Source organism: Cibotium barometz, chromosome 5 (assembly GCF_041138505.1).
Source record: "Cibotium barometz isolate CiBa-2024 chromosome 5, ASM4113850v1, whole genome shotgun sequence".
Classification (NCBI taxonomy): domain Eukaryota; kingdom Viridiplantae; phylum Streptophyta; class Polypodiopsida; order Cyatheales; family Cibotiaceae; genus Cibotium; species Cibotium barometz.
This window is the reverse complement of record NC_141050.1, coordinates 9,424,704-9,442,092: the sequence shown is the minus strand read 5'-3', so window position 1 is coordinate 9,442,092 and position 17,389 is coordinate 9,424,704. Positions and strand designations below refer to the sequence as shown.

At 44.0% G+C, this 17,389-nt stretch overlaps 1 protein-coding gene across 1 annotated transcript in view; it reads right to left on the bottom strand.

Annotated features, from left to right (window-relative positions):
* LOC147638031 (putative cytosolic oligopeptidase A) overlaps positions 1-17,389 on the bottom strand; it is a 64,241-nt gene that overhangs the window by 35,866 nt on the left and 10,986 nt on the right. The window contains exon 2 of the mRNA XM_086797680.1: positions 6,590-6,757. Coding sequence (XP_086653806.1) covers positions 6,590-6,757 — 168 coding nt within the window. The remainder of the gene's footprint in view (positions 1-6,589; positions 6,758-17,389) is intronic.

Genomic DNA, 17,389 nt, shown 5'->3' with positions numbered 1-17,389 from the left:
TCAAACTTTAAGAGATTTGAGACAGAGAGAGATAGAAACTGTACACCGTATGGGGTCCCGAATTACCCACTGAAGGACCCCCTATCCCATTTTTTCCTCGACGCATATAAACCATCCACTATGTGGGTGGGAGATGTTTCCAGTTGCTTCAAGATGTTGAAAACCAACCGTCCTTCAAGGGACATGAGTCACATAGGAATGGGGAGTGCTTCCGACATCTATAAAGCAACCATGGCGAAAAAAAAATGTTTCTTTCCTTTTTGTTCTTGACTGAATTTCTTCACCAAAAGGCAAAGCTCTGATACCACTGTAACATGCGAAAGCTTACAAAAAATGATCATACTTTGATAAATTCTTTCAACCCTTTGTTCTTGGCGATGGATAGCACAATGTAGAGAAGATAAGAGTGCACAGAGAGAGAGAGAGAGAGAGAGAGAGAGAGAGAGAGAGAGAGACAAATACACACAATTGGGTCCCAAATACCCTCTGAAGGGCCCCGACCACATATGGTGTATTTCTTGAGTAGGTGAACAAACTGCAGATGTGAGCTCCTCATAAGGGGGGAGGGGGGAATCCCAACCCCCAAGCGTCAGAGCACAAGGGCCCTACCTCTAAGGATCCCAATGCAAGAGAGTGGCAAACCGTCAATCTGAGGCAGAACCACCGTCAAGCTTCCAGAGCAGAGTAGCTCTGCCAAGCGCAATGGCAGGCCACAAGAAGATGCAGTTTTGTCAAAGAACCGTCACGAGTAGTTATCTTAGCAGCCCCCCGACATAATGTGCCCCCCATCTCTTGAAGTAGAGATTTTCGACTTCTTTGGAGCATCTTCAAACTCTCCATCTCCATCTGCATTTTCAGCCACCAAGTTGGCATGATTCCTTTGCCATTCTTTTGAAGCAATGTGACCTAGCTTGTTCCTTTGCCATACTTTTGAAGCAATGGCTGTGTAACCTAGCTTCTTGCACTCGACAACTTTCCCTTTGTTCTTTCCCTTGTGTTTGGCGAAGAAATCCTTCTCGAAGTCAACGTTGGTAGCCGCTTGCTCTTGAAGTTGTCTATCCTCGTCAATGAGAATAGCCACCATGTTTTCACACAGCATCTCCCCACATACCCAAAGTGTAGATAGCACTTCTTTGAACCTCTCAAGCTCCTCTAGGCTGGAGAAGGGTACCGCCTTTTTGTCATCTTTGTCAATGTTGGCCTTTAAGGCACCCAGTTGTTGCAAGAGAGAGCCTATGGTGCTGAGGTGCTCTTAAAGAGAATGGTGCTCTTTCATTTTGAGATTGCCTAGAGCCGAATCCCCTAGTATGGCTCGACGTGTTTACCAAGCATGATATTCTTGCGGCTGTCCATGGAGCGGATGAGGACACTGGTCTGCTCACCTTTTCTATTGGATCCCATGGCAAATTAGAGAGATCCGAGCTTCCTTTAGAGGATTTCAGTGGCTGCACATTATAGAGGGTGAGGGTGATTGGGTTTCATGCATAGGAGTGGCACATAGGCCCACCATCGGCCAAGGTGGCCAAGGAGAGATTCTAGCGACTATGGATATGGGAGTGCCGACCTCTCACGTGCCTTCAGTGGGATCTATAGAGAGTGGACTTGGCATGATTTTGCGGGCTAGGCCACAAAATCCAGATGCCGCACCCCGACAACATCAGCTCATTGGCAATCACAGGACTTCTCATAGCGTTTCCTCTCAGATTTTTGGAAGAGGCTCTGGGACAGTTTTCGACCTAGAAAGATCACCCTCTTTCTTTGGCTACTGGCACACAGGAGTATGGCGGTCGGCACTTGGTTGACAGTTGGATGTTGGCTAGCTGCTTGCCCGAGGTGTGGCCACCCCCATGAGTCTCAGCAACATTGTCTTTGGGATTGCCCAAAGGCACAGCAGGTTTGGCAATGGAGTGTCCGCATCTTCACTATGGACAAGACCTCGACCTGGATTATTACATGAGGCATTGTCACTTGGGCACAGCGGCTGAGGTGGTCAAGGCTTACAAGGAGGAAGGGGGAGGGCTAGCCCTTCAAGTCTCTCACCATTGCATTTCGACTGTACCAATCCCAGCCCCACCTGTAGATCACTGACGACCAAGCTCTTGCCAGAGATGGGAGATTGCAATAGCATTGCAGCTTGGCACATCTAGCGAGCTAGATGCAGCGAAGCCATTGAGGGTACCCATACTCCGCAAGCTGAATCTATCAAGAGCACTTGGCTCAATATCATACATACCCTCCGCGGTCAGCGAGGAAAGTTGCAAGGTGGATCTTACCGCATGCAAAAGCGACGAGAAGCTTTCTTGAGGATCTTGCGGCCAGGCCCTTTTCTCACTGATAGAGGTGGTGACTCCATTTGGCATTACAAACCACCTGTGTGGTTGTTTCCCCCCCCCCCCCCCCCCCCCCCCCTATATGAGATAGTCTTCTCCTCAGAGAGTGGCGGCCAGCTGCAAGAGAAGCGTCTCTTTCCCCTCCTTTAGAGTACTTGAATCCCACCTTGTACATGAGGCAAGTTTGTATGTAGCCCTTCGTGGCTGATTTTAGCCCTTCGAGGCTGTTTTTCAGTAACTAATAGAAGGATCTTTTCCCCAAGGAAAAAAAAAAAAGAAGAGCACTCACAAGAAGTAGGATCTTTCACAGCACTAATTTTTAGAAATCAAATTGCACAATAACAGAGATAGAGAAGAACATTGTATTACTGAAGTAATTCGGTAGATGGCAAAGCACCACGCCCGTTTGCTCCTGTGAAGGGACCTTCACTAGCACATCCAGAACTCCTAAGACGAAGACTCTATGCTAGTAGAAGCTATGAACTAACTCATAGTGATGATTGATGAACTGTGTGGAGAAGGGGTTGGCCGGATATGTGTTTTGGATGTAGAAAGCGTTTCTTAAACATTTCCAAAGTTTGATTTTGGTTGAAACTATTAGTAGACTAGGGTTAGGGTTATGCAGGATTAGGTATACACCTATGGGGGTTTAAACCGAACCATGATGCTATGGTGTTTGCATAAACAAGAGAGGAGTTTGAGAGAGAAAAAAATGCTAGAGAGAGTAAGATGTGCTGATGCTCAAGATTGCACAACTCATTGATTAGATTGATATTGAAATGAAGTACAAGCCCATGTATATAAAGGCCTTTCACAATACCAAACCATTTGACCTTATTTAATCACAATACCAAACCATTTAACCTTATTTAATGCATGCTTATCCACTCTAAGAGGTGATTCACGTGTGCACACACACACACACACACATTCACTTAACTCCGAAGCTCCGAATTTCCAACAAACACCCCTCGAAGCAAAGGTGGGAGTGAAATGAAACCCTGAGGAAGATACTACTACCCTTTGACTTTGTAACTCATACAATGATAAAAGGCAAGAGAACATATGTTGTCTCCAACAAACCCCCTATAACAGATCTTCAAATGCCTAGAGACTGCTACAATGCTGGATACATAGATGTTTTAACCAGTGATACATATCTAGATACATCAGAGATCTAATATCCATAGGATTGATACAAATCCTGGATGGAGGTTGCCTTTCGAATGTTAGGCAAAGAGGTCCTTGGTAGCAAGAGTAGCCTAAAAACCATGATGGTTCTCAACACAATGCTTAGATGAAGGGATTCAAAGCACACACAAAGAAAGATTAACACACACACACACTGATTATTACATCTCATTTTCAAGGGACTATTTGGGCAGAGGACCCATGACTCAACACACATAACACAGATGATTACGGGAGATTAAATCCCCCTTTGATGCCGGTGATGTTACCCTTTTTGCGGTGTCGTTTCCATGGCACTGTGTGCTAGAGCGCGAGCACAAAAAATATTTCGAAAGTCGATGTAGAAACCCATGTCGGTGTAGACACCCGTGCCAGTGTCGCACGGACCCATGATGAAGCACATAAAAAATGAATGAAGCCTGGAAGTACTTGCCCTCTCTTCCCCATGTGAAGAGGTTTTTAGGGTTTTATTAAATTTTGATTTTTATTGATTAATCTCAAAATAGAGAAACCTTAACCTAATCCAATCTTATCTATAGATAAGACTATCGTGGCGGAGACTGATTGTGGCTGGCAGTAGGAACGTCAGTAGTCGTTGAACGGATGACAACTCGACGGTCGCAACGAAAGTATGCACATCAGCCGGAGGAGCAGCGCTAGTAGCTCATGACAGTGTGACAGCCACCAATGATGGGCTGCTGTAGATGTTTAGGACTTGACTCTGCTGGGTAGCTCTTTTACATTTGCGATGCTGGAGTTTCTGTTTTCTGATGCGCCGAGCTGGAGGCTGCCGCGCTGCTTTGTGATGATGCATTGCTGTGTTGATGCTTGCTCTTTACTGCTATGCTGGTTGCTGAGCTGCTGGTCGTCAGCAGCAAATGAAGGAGCTGTTTAGAGAGACGGGCCAGGGTGGCTAAGATGTAGCCAGTGGTGCTGGAGTACACGTGGAGCAACACTAGTCATGCAAGGGTGCTGTTGCTATTGAAGCCCTTGCTCAAGACAGGCAAGCTGTCGGCAGACAACAAAGAGCTTTATGGAGAAGCCAATTGCAGTGACTCTACTTCAGAAAGGGCCGATTGTGCCTGTGTGTAACGGGTTGGCCGGGGGTAGTAGCTAATGCTGTAATCCTGGGTTGTTGCTCGATTTGCTACTTCTCTACTTCTTTCTCCTGCTCCTATGCTGATGGAGGGCCGTGGATGCTACACTTTTAAGCTTGGAGCATGTTGCCTAATGCAAAAAGCCCTCAAATGTGAAACCCCTTAATCAAAAGTTAATGAGAGCTCTGATACCATATTAGCAGATTAGGGTTAGGGTTATGCAGGATTAGGTAAACACCTATGGGGGTTTAAACTGAAACATGATGCTATGGTGTTTGCATAAACAAGAGGAGTTAGAGAGATAAGAAAATGCTAGAGAGAGAGTAAGATGTGATAATGCTCAAGATTGCACAACTCAATGATTAGATTGATATTGAAATGAAGTACAAGCCCATGTATATAAAGGCCTTTCCCAATACCAAACCATTTGACCTTATTTAATGCATGCTTATCCACTCTAAGAGGTGATTCACACACTCATACACTTAACTCTCTATAAGAGAGCATACATACACACACATGAAGCTCCAAATTTCGAACAAGAACGTGCCTTAATGACTTCCACACGAGCTCTTAAATGTGACCCAAGCACTTAAGCCTTCTGTTATGATGCAGATCCCATTGTATATGATCTAGATCACATGCTGATGCAAAGGAGAGAAGAGATACACAAGGCTCAGACAAAGCACATCTGCGAGGATAATAAGAACCACTCCGGCAGCCACTTTAAGAAATGAGATTGGGCTTATCTAATGATTGAGAAACACAGGCTCGAGCGGTTCAAGAAAGTTACTTCCAAACTTGCTCCAAAAAGAAGGGCCTCTTCAAGATCATCAAGGAGCTCAATGATTTGTTTTAAAGCTCGAGTTATCGAGACCTAAAAGATGCGTATTTCATTTATCTTCTACAATACGAGAGAGGATCTTGTAGGAAGGAACTTCAATATCTTCTTGAGTTGAAGGGTTATCCAGTACAACACACTGTACGTATTGGTTCACAGACAAGCCTCGCCTATTATTGCAAGCTTATCAGAAGTCACTACAGTTTCAATGGAGAAGAGTGTGAAGAGTGTGACTCGCCTAATAGAAAAGCCTGCACAGACGAATCAAGATGAACAGAGCCCCAGCCATGTTTAGACAGAGGAGACCAGGCAGGGCAGGATCAGATTTGGGCCTCCAGACAGCTGTGTTTGTGCAGGTCTGGACAGGTGGCAGGCAGGTTGGGCAGCAAGTTAACCAGGTTGGGCAGCTTGCATTAACCCAATAGTCTTACATTTTATGACTAAAATATGTTCAAGAGATTGAAATATATCCAACCTTGCAAATTGTCTTATTTTATGACTAAATTTTGGTTTTATCGTTCCCATGTTCTATGCCACTGTGCATACTGAATGTATATTGACGAACTACACTGTCTCATACACCATTGTGGTCTTTTGTTAGACGTAATCTCTCTCTATCTCTCTCTCACACACACGCACACACCCATCCACCCCACACAATCATCATCATCATCAATCTCATACATGAGTAACAAGGAGGAGTACGTGATCCCCTTCTAATGGCTAACATGACCTATGGGACCCAAGCTGTGTGTGGATATTTGGTCCATTTGAACTTCTAGGTGATGCAGCTCCTTGACAAGGGCAACAATGGGATGAAAATCGAGTTCGAAAGTTGGCACCACCTCAATGTTTACCCCCATCTCTCAGAGCGTACTTGCTTGCCTCAAAGCCCACCCTTAGGCTTGGCATATATAGATGCTTCAGCTAGAACTCTTTCCACATGTAGTTTACGTGCTTGAGAAGCTAAACAGGATTGACTTTCGGCCTTAGGAATCCAAAAGAATGAAAATGATGTTGATTACAAAGGCACGAAGGAAGTCCGACATCATGGCAGAGAGGAGGAATATTCCAAAAAAACTGAAATAATACATCAATCTCCAGTTTGTTTCAAGAAAAAAACTAATCACCTGAACTGCCTCCACTGCTGCACGAAGTTCACTTGAGTCCTTCACTGATTTCAGGTGGCTTACCACACCCCATGCAACAGTCAACCGATCCACAATGCTTTCCATAGGTTCAACCAAACCTGGCCATGTCGGCTTCACATTTTCTTCTAACCGCACTAGGTCTGCTTCCTGCAGGAGACCACTGAAAATTTTAAAACACCACAGTATATAAAGAGAAGAAAAAGTAAAGACAAGCATTGAACCAACGTTTGTTAAACACTGAAAGGCAGCTTTGCCAGCCTCTACAAGAATTATAACTACGATGAGACAGGTAGTTTTGGGTGTGCTTTCACTCTTTCAATGGCCTAGCTGCAAAGGATCCTCATTGTGTGTCACGTTGTAACCTCCCCCAAGAATCTAAACAAGAGACATGGTACCATTCTGTAAAGCATAATTATGGGAATTAAACTGCTGATGCTATATATGGAGTGCCAACTCTCCTCTTGTCCCCTCCCATGCATTGGGAGCTACCTGCATGTGATAAAGCCCTGCCATGATCAACACTATTGCCACAAAACCATACCATATACTAGTGTTTTGATCCTTCCAAATAAACTTGGTGCAGGGACACCAACCAGACCAGCCCTAACCTTTTGATCAATAAGCTTATTGCAATTTGACCCCTGGTCCTCTAGGTATACCTTGACAGCTCACGTCACTTCCAGCATTGGTCCTTTGAATAGCCCTCATTGTCTTATGAACTTCCTCTTCAACTTTCATACAGACGCAAGCAGATCCAGGAGGCATGTCGATGATGACCTTCAGGATGAGGAGACACTCATCACCATTGATGTTCCATCGGATTGGTATGCTTGTTTTGCTTTTTTCATGGCTTATTTCTTGGTGGGACTCAGGGAATCCTTGACTTTGCTATTGGGAATCGAAGTATTATGCCTTGCTATGCAGACTATGGCTCTGTACATGGTGAGTGAGTGATGCCCAATATGACTTTCTGTGGAGACAGCGAATGACAAACGAGGAGCTACTTTATTGATGATGATGCGCACGAGGATTGATCATGAGATTCACTCATAGCTATGTTTTCTTTTGCATGAAGAATGGACATAGTATTATGTTTGATATTTTGGTCTTGGACATAGACATACTACTATGTTTTCTTTCCATGGACATGAACATACTACTGCTATCTTTTCTTTTTGCGTGGACATGTACATACACTACTACACCTATATTTTGCTCTTGGACTGGCCATGGTTTTCTATGAGTTAGCCACAGCAGTCATATCTTCACCTAGCTACATTGCTACTTTGCTATGCTCTATTGACATCCCTTGATGGTGGCATTATGTCACGTGCACACCCATCAGGTGTACAGGTGGCATGGCATCATTAAGTGTCCATAAACCTTAAGCAGAACATTCAAGCATTAATCCAAATATTATCCATACATTCACATCATGAGCATCAGTGTTTGGGGCTTGTATAGCACCAACAGCTGTCACCAGCCTGGACATTACCCAGTCTGAAAGGGGTCTGGTGGACTCCAGGATGTTTAAATATTTGGAAAGTACAAGCTTTGGGAATGGGGGATTATCCTAGAATACAAAGGACCACACTCCTAAAATTTAGGAGAGTTGCTATTTTTGGCCCGACTCCGATGGAAATTCTGTTCGCGTCATTACATCTGGAATTGAGCAAATACCAAGAGTTGGCAAAGTGCCTATGACAGAATGTCTACCAGTTGGGATATTTTTAGAGATAAAGTTTATGGAAGGACCCATCTCTTAGATTGGGACACGTGGCAAGGAGGTGGACCAAAGTGAGACAAGTGGCCTGACATTTGTTAGAAAGTTGATCAAAGTGAGACAAGTGGCCTCACACTTGTCACTTCAGCTATTGTGTGGCTCTCCACTTGTCATCGTAGCCTTCTCTTGCCATTTCATGCCATGGGAGGCCCAAATCTATAAATTGGAGCCCTCTCTCTTCGTTAATAGAGGCTCTCTTGCTGCACACTAGCCTCTACCACCGTTACAGGCTGCCCTAATGATAGCTACTCTCTTTCTCTCTCTCTTGAAGGCTGCCCACGAAGAATACCGGCTGTTGGGGACTGTTTTGGAGGCTTCCATCGCGAAGAAATACTGAAGACAAGGGTATTTAATCATTTATTATGATTTCTAGCATATCTTGATACAGTGTTCTATACCCCACTATTGGGCACTGATGACGTAGTGGGGATGTCGTAGTGTCTAGTCCATACCATGCATAATGGAGTCGATAGTTATATAGTCTTGTGGGTTAACTCCCATGAGTATATAACATGCACGTTCCTGAAAGGTGAATTTGGGCATGTTCCTGGATTCATCCAGGTATACATATACATATACATATACATATACATATACATATACATACATATATATATATATATATATATATATATATATATATATATATATATATATATATATATATATATGTATGTATGTATGTATGTATGTATGTAGATAATGAATGCTGAGTTTTATCTGTACCGATTAGCTGTAGCAAAACGATGAAGAGATGAATGTTGAAAACTGGTTGAATGCAGAAAACGCAAGGTTTATTGATGGTTGAATGATGTAGACTGCTGCGTTTTGCTGATGGAGGGCTGGATACACATGCGTTGATGCTCCTATGGTTGTAGGATGAAATGCTTTTCTAAAACACTGGTTGTTGAGGTGAACTATGGACTGAAGACTGAAATGTTGAAGCGCTTGATGTTGATTGTTGATATGATATGAATGAATGAGCAAAGCAAGCCTCTATTTATACTTATACTGAGGGCTGGTCGGTTGGCACTAAATGTTGGTCGACTGGATATAAAATGCTACACGATTGATAAATGGTGTTAAATGTTGGAAATTGTGGCAAAAATGCTAGATAAATCCTAATAAATATTCTAAGGCTACCAGATGCTATTTCAAGGCTTTTGCAATGATCTATATGCAATGGATGAATGATATGCAATATGCAGAGTGCTTTCTAATGCAAATCCTAAGGTTTCTACTAACTCTACATGCATGAATGCATCTCTTCAAATGGATTAAGGAACTTGGACTGACTGATTGACTCTCTAAGGCTGAGAATGAGCTACGTAGCTCGTGCCCGACTTATCTTGGGTTGAGGATTACAATGGGGTCACGGCGTACGACAAATATCATCCTAAAAGGTGCTAATATTGTATAATGTTGCACAGATGATGATGAGCTAGCTTGTCACCATGCACTACAGTGTAAAGTGCATGTGACATTCCCTCTTGGTTAGCTTGTCTGCAGGTTCATGGCTTCCAAGTAGTCCACCAACAACTGGGGGTACTCTTGAAATAACTCCTCGTCTAGCCAAATGGCTTCGTGGGTACCTCGATCTCGGAACTTCGTATAGAACTGATGTGTCCGTCGACCGGAACCATGCTTCCAACGATGAAGAAGGATCTGCTCAAGCTCGATGACTTCGGCTTCGTCTACCACGTTTGGTTGTTGTTCATTTGAATCATCAAAAATATCTGGTCCAACATATGATTTTAGCCAAGAAACATGGAAAACATCATGCATCGTCCAACTGTTAGACAACTTTAATTTCATGGAGACATCACTTATCTTTTTAACTATTGGGAAAGGTCCAAAACTACGGAATGAAAGCTTGAGACAATGTTTGCCCACTTGTTTCAATCTTTGTTTCATGATGCGCAAATAGACCCAATCACCTTCCTTGAAGTGGACATCTCGTCTAGAGACTTATTTTCCTGTCTGCTATAAGCTTTCTGTGCTTTGGTCAAGCGGTCCTTGACTGACTCAATGATTTCGGAAAATGCTTTCGTCGTTTTATTAGCCTCTAGAGATGGAGAGACCAATCTCGTCAAAAGAGGAGAGAAACGACGACCAAAGGTTGCTTCCTACGGAGTCCGTCTGACAATGGATGAATGAGTATCGGAGAACATCAAAGGCCAACTGGTTATAAATTTTTGTCTGGCCGTCTGTATGTGGAATGCACTAGAAAATTGTAACTTAGTTCCAAAGTTTTCTAATAATGCCCTCCAAAAATGCGAGGTAAACTAGAAATCTCTGTCTGATGTAATGGTGCTAGGCAAACCACAAATTGGGTACCAATGTTTGAGAAAAAGACGGGCTACGTCTTGAGCTGTGGCCGTATGCTTGCATGGGATGAGCATGCAGAATTTACTGAAGCGTTCCACAATGGTGAAACACTGCGTGTTACGGGATCGGGTGGATGCTGGTAGAGGCCCTACAAAGTCCATAGATATGTCGATGAAAGGTCCGTCGGGAATAGGCAAAGGTTGCAGTAAACCAGCCTTCTTCGTATGTGGAACCTTAACTTTTTGACAAATCTTACAGGCTTGAACATCTGAATATACATCACGCCTCATTTTTGGCCAATAAAAGGACCGTTCTAATTTCTCAAGGATACTGTTGATACCTCTCTGTCCTCCAACTAAGGAGTCATGGGCACCATGGAGAAGAGCTGATCGCTTTTCTTGAATGACACAGAGACGGTTCTTGAAGAACAACCAATCGTTCTGCACTGAATAATGGCCAGGCTCAGAAGTGAGGGCCAAATTATACTGAGTACCAAACTCAGGGGAGTCGACATACTAGTCTTTCATGCTATCTAAGTCCTTCCCCGTGATTTCAAGAATGGAGCATCTGCAACTGGGTTATGCTTACCAGGGATGTACTCAATCATTTCTCCAAACTGTTGGAAGAGTTGACTCTACCTGGCTTGTCGATCACTCCACTGGGCACTTGGCATGGTTTGAAGCCACTTAAGTGCTTGGTGGTTTGTTTTGACTCTGAAAACTTGTCTATAAAGAAAAGGCTTTCAATGTTTGAGCGCTATGATCACACCCAAAAGTTCTTTGTCATAAACTGAATGATTCTTTTCAGCGACATCCAAATTTCTACTGTAGTATGCCACGAGTCTATTGTCTTGCTGCAGAACTGCACCTATGGCTACATTGCTGGCATCGGTGATGACCTCAAAAGGTTCATCCCAAGATGCTAACTTCAAAACAGGTGCTTCTAAGGGAGCTTTCTAGAGTGCATGGAATGCATTAAGCGCCTTGCCTGTGACTGAGACTTTTTGTTTACGAGTCTTCGCCCCCTTGAGCAAGTCGGTGAGAGGTGCCGCAAGGTTGGAAAATTGGTGAACATGGGTGTTGTAGGCTTGACAAAGACCTGCGAAAGAACGGATCTCTTGGGCGGTCTAAGGGATGTCCCAATCTAAGATCTCCTGAATCTTTGAGGGGTCCAGTCTAATCCCATCGGAACCGATGATATAGCCCAAGTATTGAACCTCTTTAATGCCGAAGATAGACTTTTTGGCGTTTATGTAGAGCCCATTATCTCGCAAAAGTTGCAAGACTTTCTCCACATGTTTCTCGTGCTGCTCCGCAGTGGCTGAGAAGACAAGTATGTCATCAAGAAAGATGAAGACACACTTACCAATGAGGACTGCGAAAATCCTGAACATCATTTTATTGAAGGTTGGTGGTGCATTTGTAAGCCCAAAAGGCATGACTACGAATTTGTAGTGACCACGCTCTGTTCGGAAAGTTGTTTTTGGAATGTGAGCTTCGAAAATTCGGACCTGATGGTAACCACTCAAGGTCGATCTTACTGAAAAATTTTGCACCGTCTAAATGCTCCAAAATGTACTCAATCCTTGGCATAGGAAACTTATTCTTAATGGTGAGTTTATTCAATGCCCTGTAGTCTACACAAAGGCATGCAGACTTGTCCTTCTTTTGGACAAATAGGATGGGTGCAGCAAATGGTAAGGAAGAAGGTTGAACAAATCCGGCTCGGAGGAGCTTAGATAACTATCTTTCTAGCTCGCCCTCTAAAGTCTTGGAAAGACGATAGGGTAACGTGTGAGGAGGTTCTGATCCAGGGACCAAATCAATATGATGGTCCTCAGGACGAGATGGAGAGAGACTGGGCGAAAGATCGTCCCTAAGCATAATGTCTTGATGTTTGGATAGGAGGTCTGCTAGCTGTGGGATTGAAGATGAGATAGGGGCTACCGATGAGGTAGAGGCTGTCTGAGCCCGAACATAAAGTAGTGCGTCTACCGCTCCCTTGCGGATAGCACCTCGGGCCTGGAGGTGCGAAATCAATGGGATGCCCAGAATGCTTCTATCCCCACGAATCACGACGGGCTCAGGAAAACCTTTACAAATAGTAAAAGTGTCCTGTCCCCAATCGAGAATAGGCTCATATTGACGAAACCATTGGATAAGATCATGTCACACCCCAAAAGAGGCGAGACAATGAAATCTTGTTGGAATTAGGCCTGCTGAACTTCAAAGGCAAACTGCTGTGCCTTCTGAGATATGTGTGTACGGAGACCAGGTGTGAACCCGTCCAAATGATATGGCACTATATGTGCAGCTCATCTTGTTATCCAACCGAGGAGAGATGGCGTATTGTCCATGTCAAACAGGACTGCAAATTGCCGGCCCTTGGCAGAGCCATAAGCTCGGATGAGGCTTTTCTGTGCAGCATCAATCTCACCATTAAATACCACGGATGACATATGATGCATAGAAGGTAAAAGCTGAACCGTATTGGTGGTAGTAGGCGGGGCAGGAGGAGCTGGAGATGCTGTGGTAGAAGGTGCTTTGGTGGCTTGCTTTGCTTGCCATTTGTGGCAATCATTCTTACCATGCCCTATGATAAACATCTGTTTTCTGACTGGTATTTCTTTTGCTCCTCTAGAGGGAGATAACCTCTAGTGATGCCTTAGCCTTTTCATCAAGGGTTTTCTTAGGCTTAGATTCTTTATCCTTCTTACCCCCCGAATAGGAGCTATTACTGTCGTCCTTAGCATCTTTGGAAGATGCATTACCTTTCCCTGGCTGTGCAGCATACTGGACCGGGATGATTGCTTGGGGCTTGCCTCCGTTCATCTTCATTTCTTCATTTTGAGCGAGAGTCAAAACTCGGTCATATGTACTAGGTTCAAAGTTGCGAAAATGTGATACCAATGTAACATGCAGTGGAAGTATTCGTAATTTGAGGATCGTGTCACACAAATGCTCACATCGCCTTCTGTATCCTGAGTTTCGCGAGTTTAGCAATCCACTTTAAGACTTCAAACTTTAAGAGATTTGAGAGAGAGAGATGGAAATTGCACACCGTATGGGCTCCCGAATTACCCATTGAAGGGTCCCCCATCCGGTTACCGGAATAGTATTTGCTTTATTACTTTGAAGAGATGAACGCTGAAAACTGGTTGAATGCAAAAAACGCAAGGTTTATGGATGGCTGAATGCTGTAGACTGCTGCGTTTTGCTGATGGAGGGTTGGATGCACATGCGTTGATGCTCCTATGGATGTAGGATGAAACGCTTCTCCAAAACGCTAGTTGCTGAGGTGAACTATGGGCTGAAGACTGAAACGCTGAAGAGCTTGATGCTGATTGCTGATATGATATGAATGAATGAGCAAATCAAGCCTATTTATACTTATATTGAGGGCTGGTCGGTTGGCACTAAATGCTGGCCGATTGGATATAAAATGCTACACGACTGATAAATGGTGTTAAATGCTGTAAATTGTGGCAAAAATACCAGATAAATCCTAATAAATATTCTAAGGCTACCAGATGCCATGTAGCTCGAGCTTGACTTATCTTGGACTAAGGATTACAATGGGGTCACGGCGTACGACAAATATCATCCTAAAAGGTGCTAATACTTTATAATGTTGCATTGATGATGATGAGCTAGCTTGTCACCATGCACTACAGTGCAGAGTGCATGTGACAAAAACCACGGGCTCACATCTCTGTGAAGATCTAGAGCTTGCACATCTTTAGCATTCCATCTGAGTTTTTCTTGTGTGGAAGGAACAGGTGGAGGTGGTGCACTACCACTGGAACCAGAATCACTCGTTCCAATAGTGGATCCCCCTGAGGTGGTAGCTGTAGATGCGGGACCAGTAGGCCTTAACTTAGCACCAGATACATACACCCACAAATTCTTTTCAACTAGTACATGCTTGATCATATAGATGGCGACATGGGATAATTAGTCCCATCAAGCTTGTCCTCGGCAGAGAGCATCCCAAATACATCATTATTAGCCATGGCTCAAAGGTAACTGACAATCTGTCCCAAGCTCGTTGCACTACAAACCCTCAATGTCCACTGAAAGGCAAGCTTCTGTGATGCCCAATGATTCAAAAACCACGGGTCTTCATGCAATAGAGCTGGTACAGCATGTACAACTCTCCATTCAGCTGGTACAGTAGGTACAACAAGTACAGTAGTTGGTACAACCGTACGGTGGCTAGTACAGCAAGTACAAATGTTGGTATAGCAAGTACAATGACTAGTATAGCAAGTATAGTGGTTGGTACAATTGGTACGATGGTTGGTACAGTAGGTACAACAGCTGGTACAGTTGGTACGATGGCACACATGCCTTCCACACACACACACACACACACACACACACACACAAGAGCATATATTCACACACAGCCCTTCGTACCGAGTTTCTGTCGAACCTCCAGAGATGCAAGGTAGACTCGGCCATAATGAAGCCTAGCACTAAGGGAAGTAGCAAATAGAAAGAATTAGTACAGCAAATAAGTAGTTGTCATTGTAGCCTTCTCTTGCCGTTTTAGCTCATGGGAGACCCAAATCTATAAATTGGAGTCCTCTCTCTTCATTAAAAAAGGCTCTCTCTTGCTGCACACTAGCCCTTGCCACCGTTACAGGCTGCCCTGAGGATGGCTACTCTCTTTCTCTCTCTCTTGAAGGCTGCCCATGAAGAATACCGACTGTTGGGGACTGTTTTGGAGGCTTCCATCGCGAAGAAATACTGAAGCCACTGTACCTGCTGTACTAGTCACTGTACATGCTGTACCAACATTTGTACTTGCTATACTTGCTATACCAACCACCGTACCAGCTATACCAACCACTGTACCGACTGTACCAGCCATTGTACCTCTTGTACCGACTGAATGGAGAGTTGTACTTGCTGTACCAGCTCTATTGCATGAAGACCCATGGTTTTTGGGGAAGAATCAGTACCCACACGGAGGTATATGTATTATATTGTTGGCTCGGCATTTTTACAGCCTATGTTCCGGCTTGGTTACCTCGTGTTGGGCTGTGTTATGGCATTTGTATATGGATAATCCGACATCTCCCGTGGGGAGAGTAAGGCCCTCAAAGCTTGTACATGATATTATTTTGGCGCATGTGTGTGGATTATAGAGACAAATTCCCCATACCTAGGATTGATGATATCCTAGACAAATTGGATGAATCCAAAGTGTTTAGCAGGATAGACTTGAAGAGTGGCTATCATCAAATAAAGATTGCTCCAAAGGATGTGCACAAAACAACGTTCAGGACTAGCGTTGGGCTATACAAATTTCTTGTGTTATCCTTTGGTCTCACCAATGCCCCTGCCACATTCAATAGGATGATGGATAGAATCTTCAGAGCCCATTAAAAATTCACAAGTACTTTCTTTGATGATATCTTAGTGCATTCTCAATGGTAAGGAAGAGCATAAAAAGCATTTGAATATTGTTTTCCAAGAATTGAGAAAGCACAAGCTTTATGCGAATAGCAAGAAGAGTGAGTTCTTCCTTTCATAAATTCACCATTTGGGCCATATAGTCTCCAAAGATGGGATTCGGATGGATGGATCCAGACAAGGTCAAGGCTATTATGGAATGGCCAGAGTTGACTAGTGTGCATGAAGTTACAAGCTTTTTGGGACTATGCTCTTACTACAAAAGGTTCATCAAGTGGTTTGTAGTGGTTGCCGGACCATTGCATCATCTGACAAAGAAATCAATGGTGTTTAGGTGGGCCAAGATGGAGAAAAAAGCTTTTGAAGAAGGTTTGAAGTTTTATGCCAGCACCAGTAGACAAAAAAAAAACGCTAATCTGTACTCTTTATTGGTGGAGGTAGGGAATGTTGAGGACTACCTCAATAAGCTATGGAATCTAAAGTGGTCTGCTGGGATTAGGAATTTTATATGTAAAAACTTATGGAGCTTCTACAGCCGTGTACAGTTCAGCCCGACTCTTGATCTTTCGAGATCTTGCATTTGGCTTATCGTCAATCCACTGTCAGTCTCTTCAAAGTAATAAAGCAAATACTATTCCGGTAACGAGATAGGGGGCCCTTCAGTGGGTAATTCGGGAGCCCATACGGTGTGCAGTTTCCATCTCTCTCTCCCTCAAATCTCTTAAAGTTCGAAGTCTTAAAGTGGATTGCTAAACTCGCGAAACTCAGGATACAGAACGCGGTGTGAGCATTTGTGTGACAGGACCCTCAAATTACGAATACTTCCGTTGCATGGTACAGTTTTAGCCCAACTTTTGAGGACAAATTTGCAGCCACCTTACTTCGGGCTTGGGATCATCTCAAGCCAACCCTCAAACAAAAAGTACTAGTTGCCTCAGAGAGCGGCTCCGGCAACCTTTGGTCTAGAACCCCTTGATCCATTTACCTAGTGGCCACATGTTAGGGACCCGATCGCATATATCTTGGGGAGCCTTGTGCACGGGACTAACCAGGTCTCTTGGAGATTGGATTGCACATAGGCAGTTACCCCTAGCGGCGCAAGAGCGAGGCCTAACAGGAATCCGGGGTCAAAATAAGCTCAGCATAGACATTGACTCAGCTATCTCTCAAGAGTGGTTGATGCCTATTCCAGACCTGACCCCTCCCCCCCCCCAAGTGTGGTTAGGAGTGTTTACCAAACAGGATATC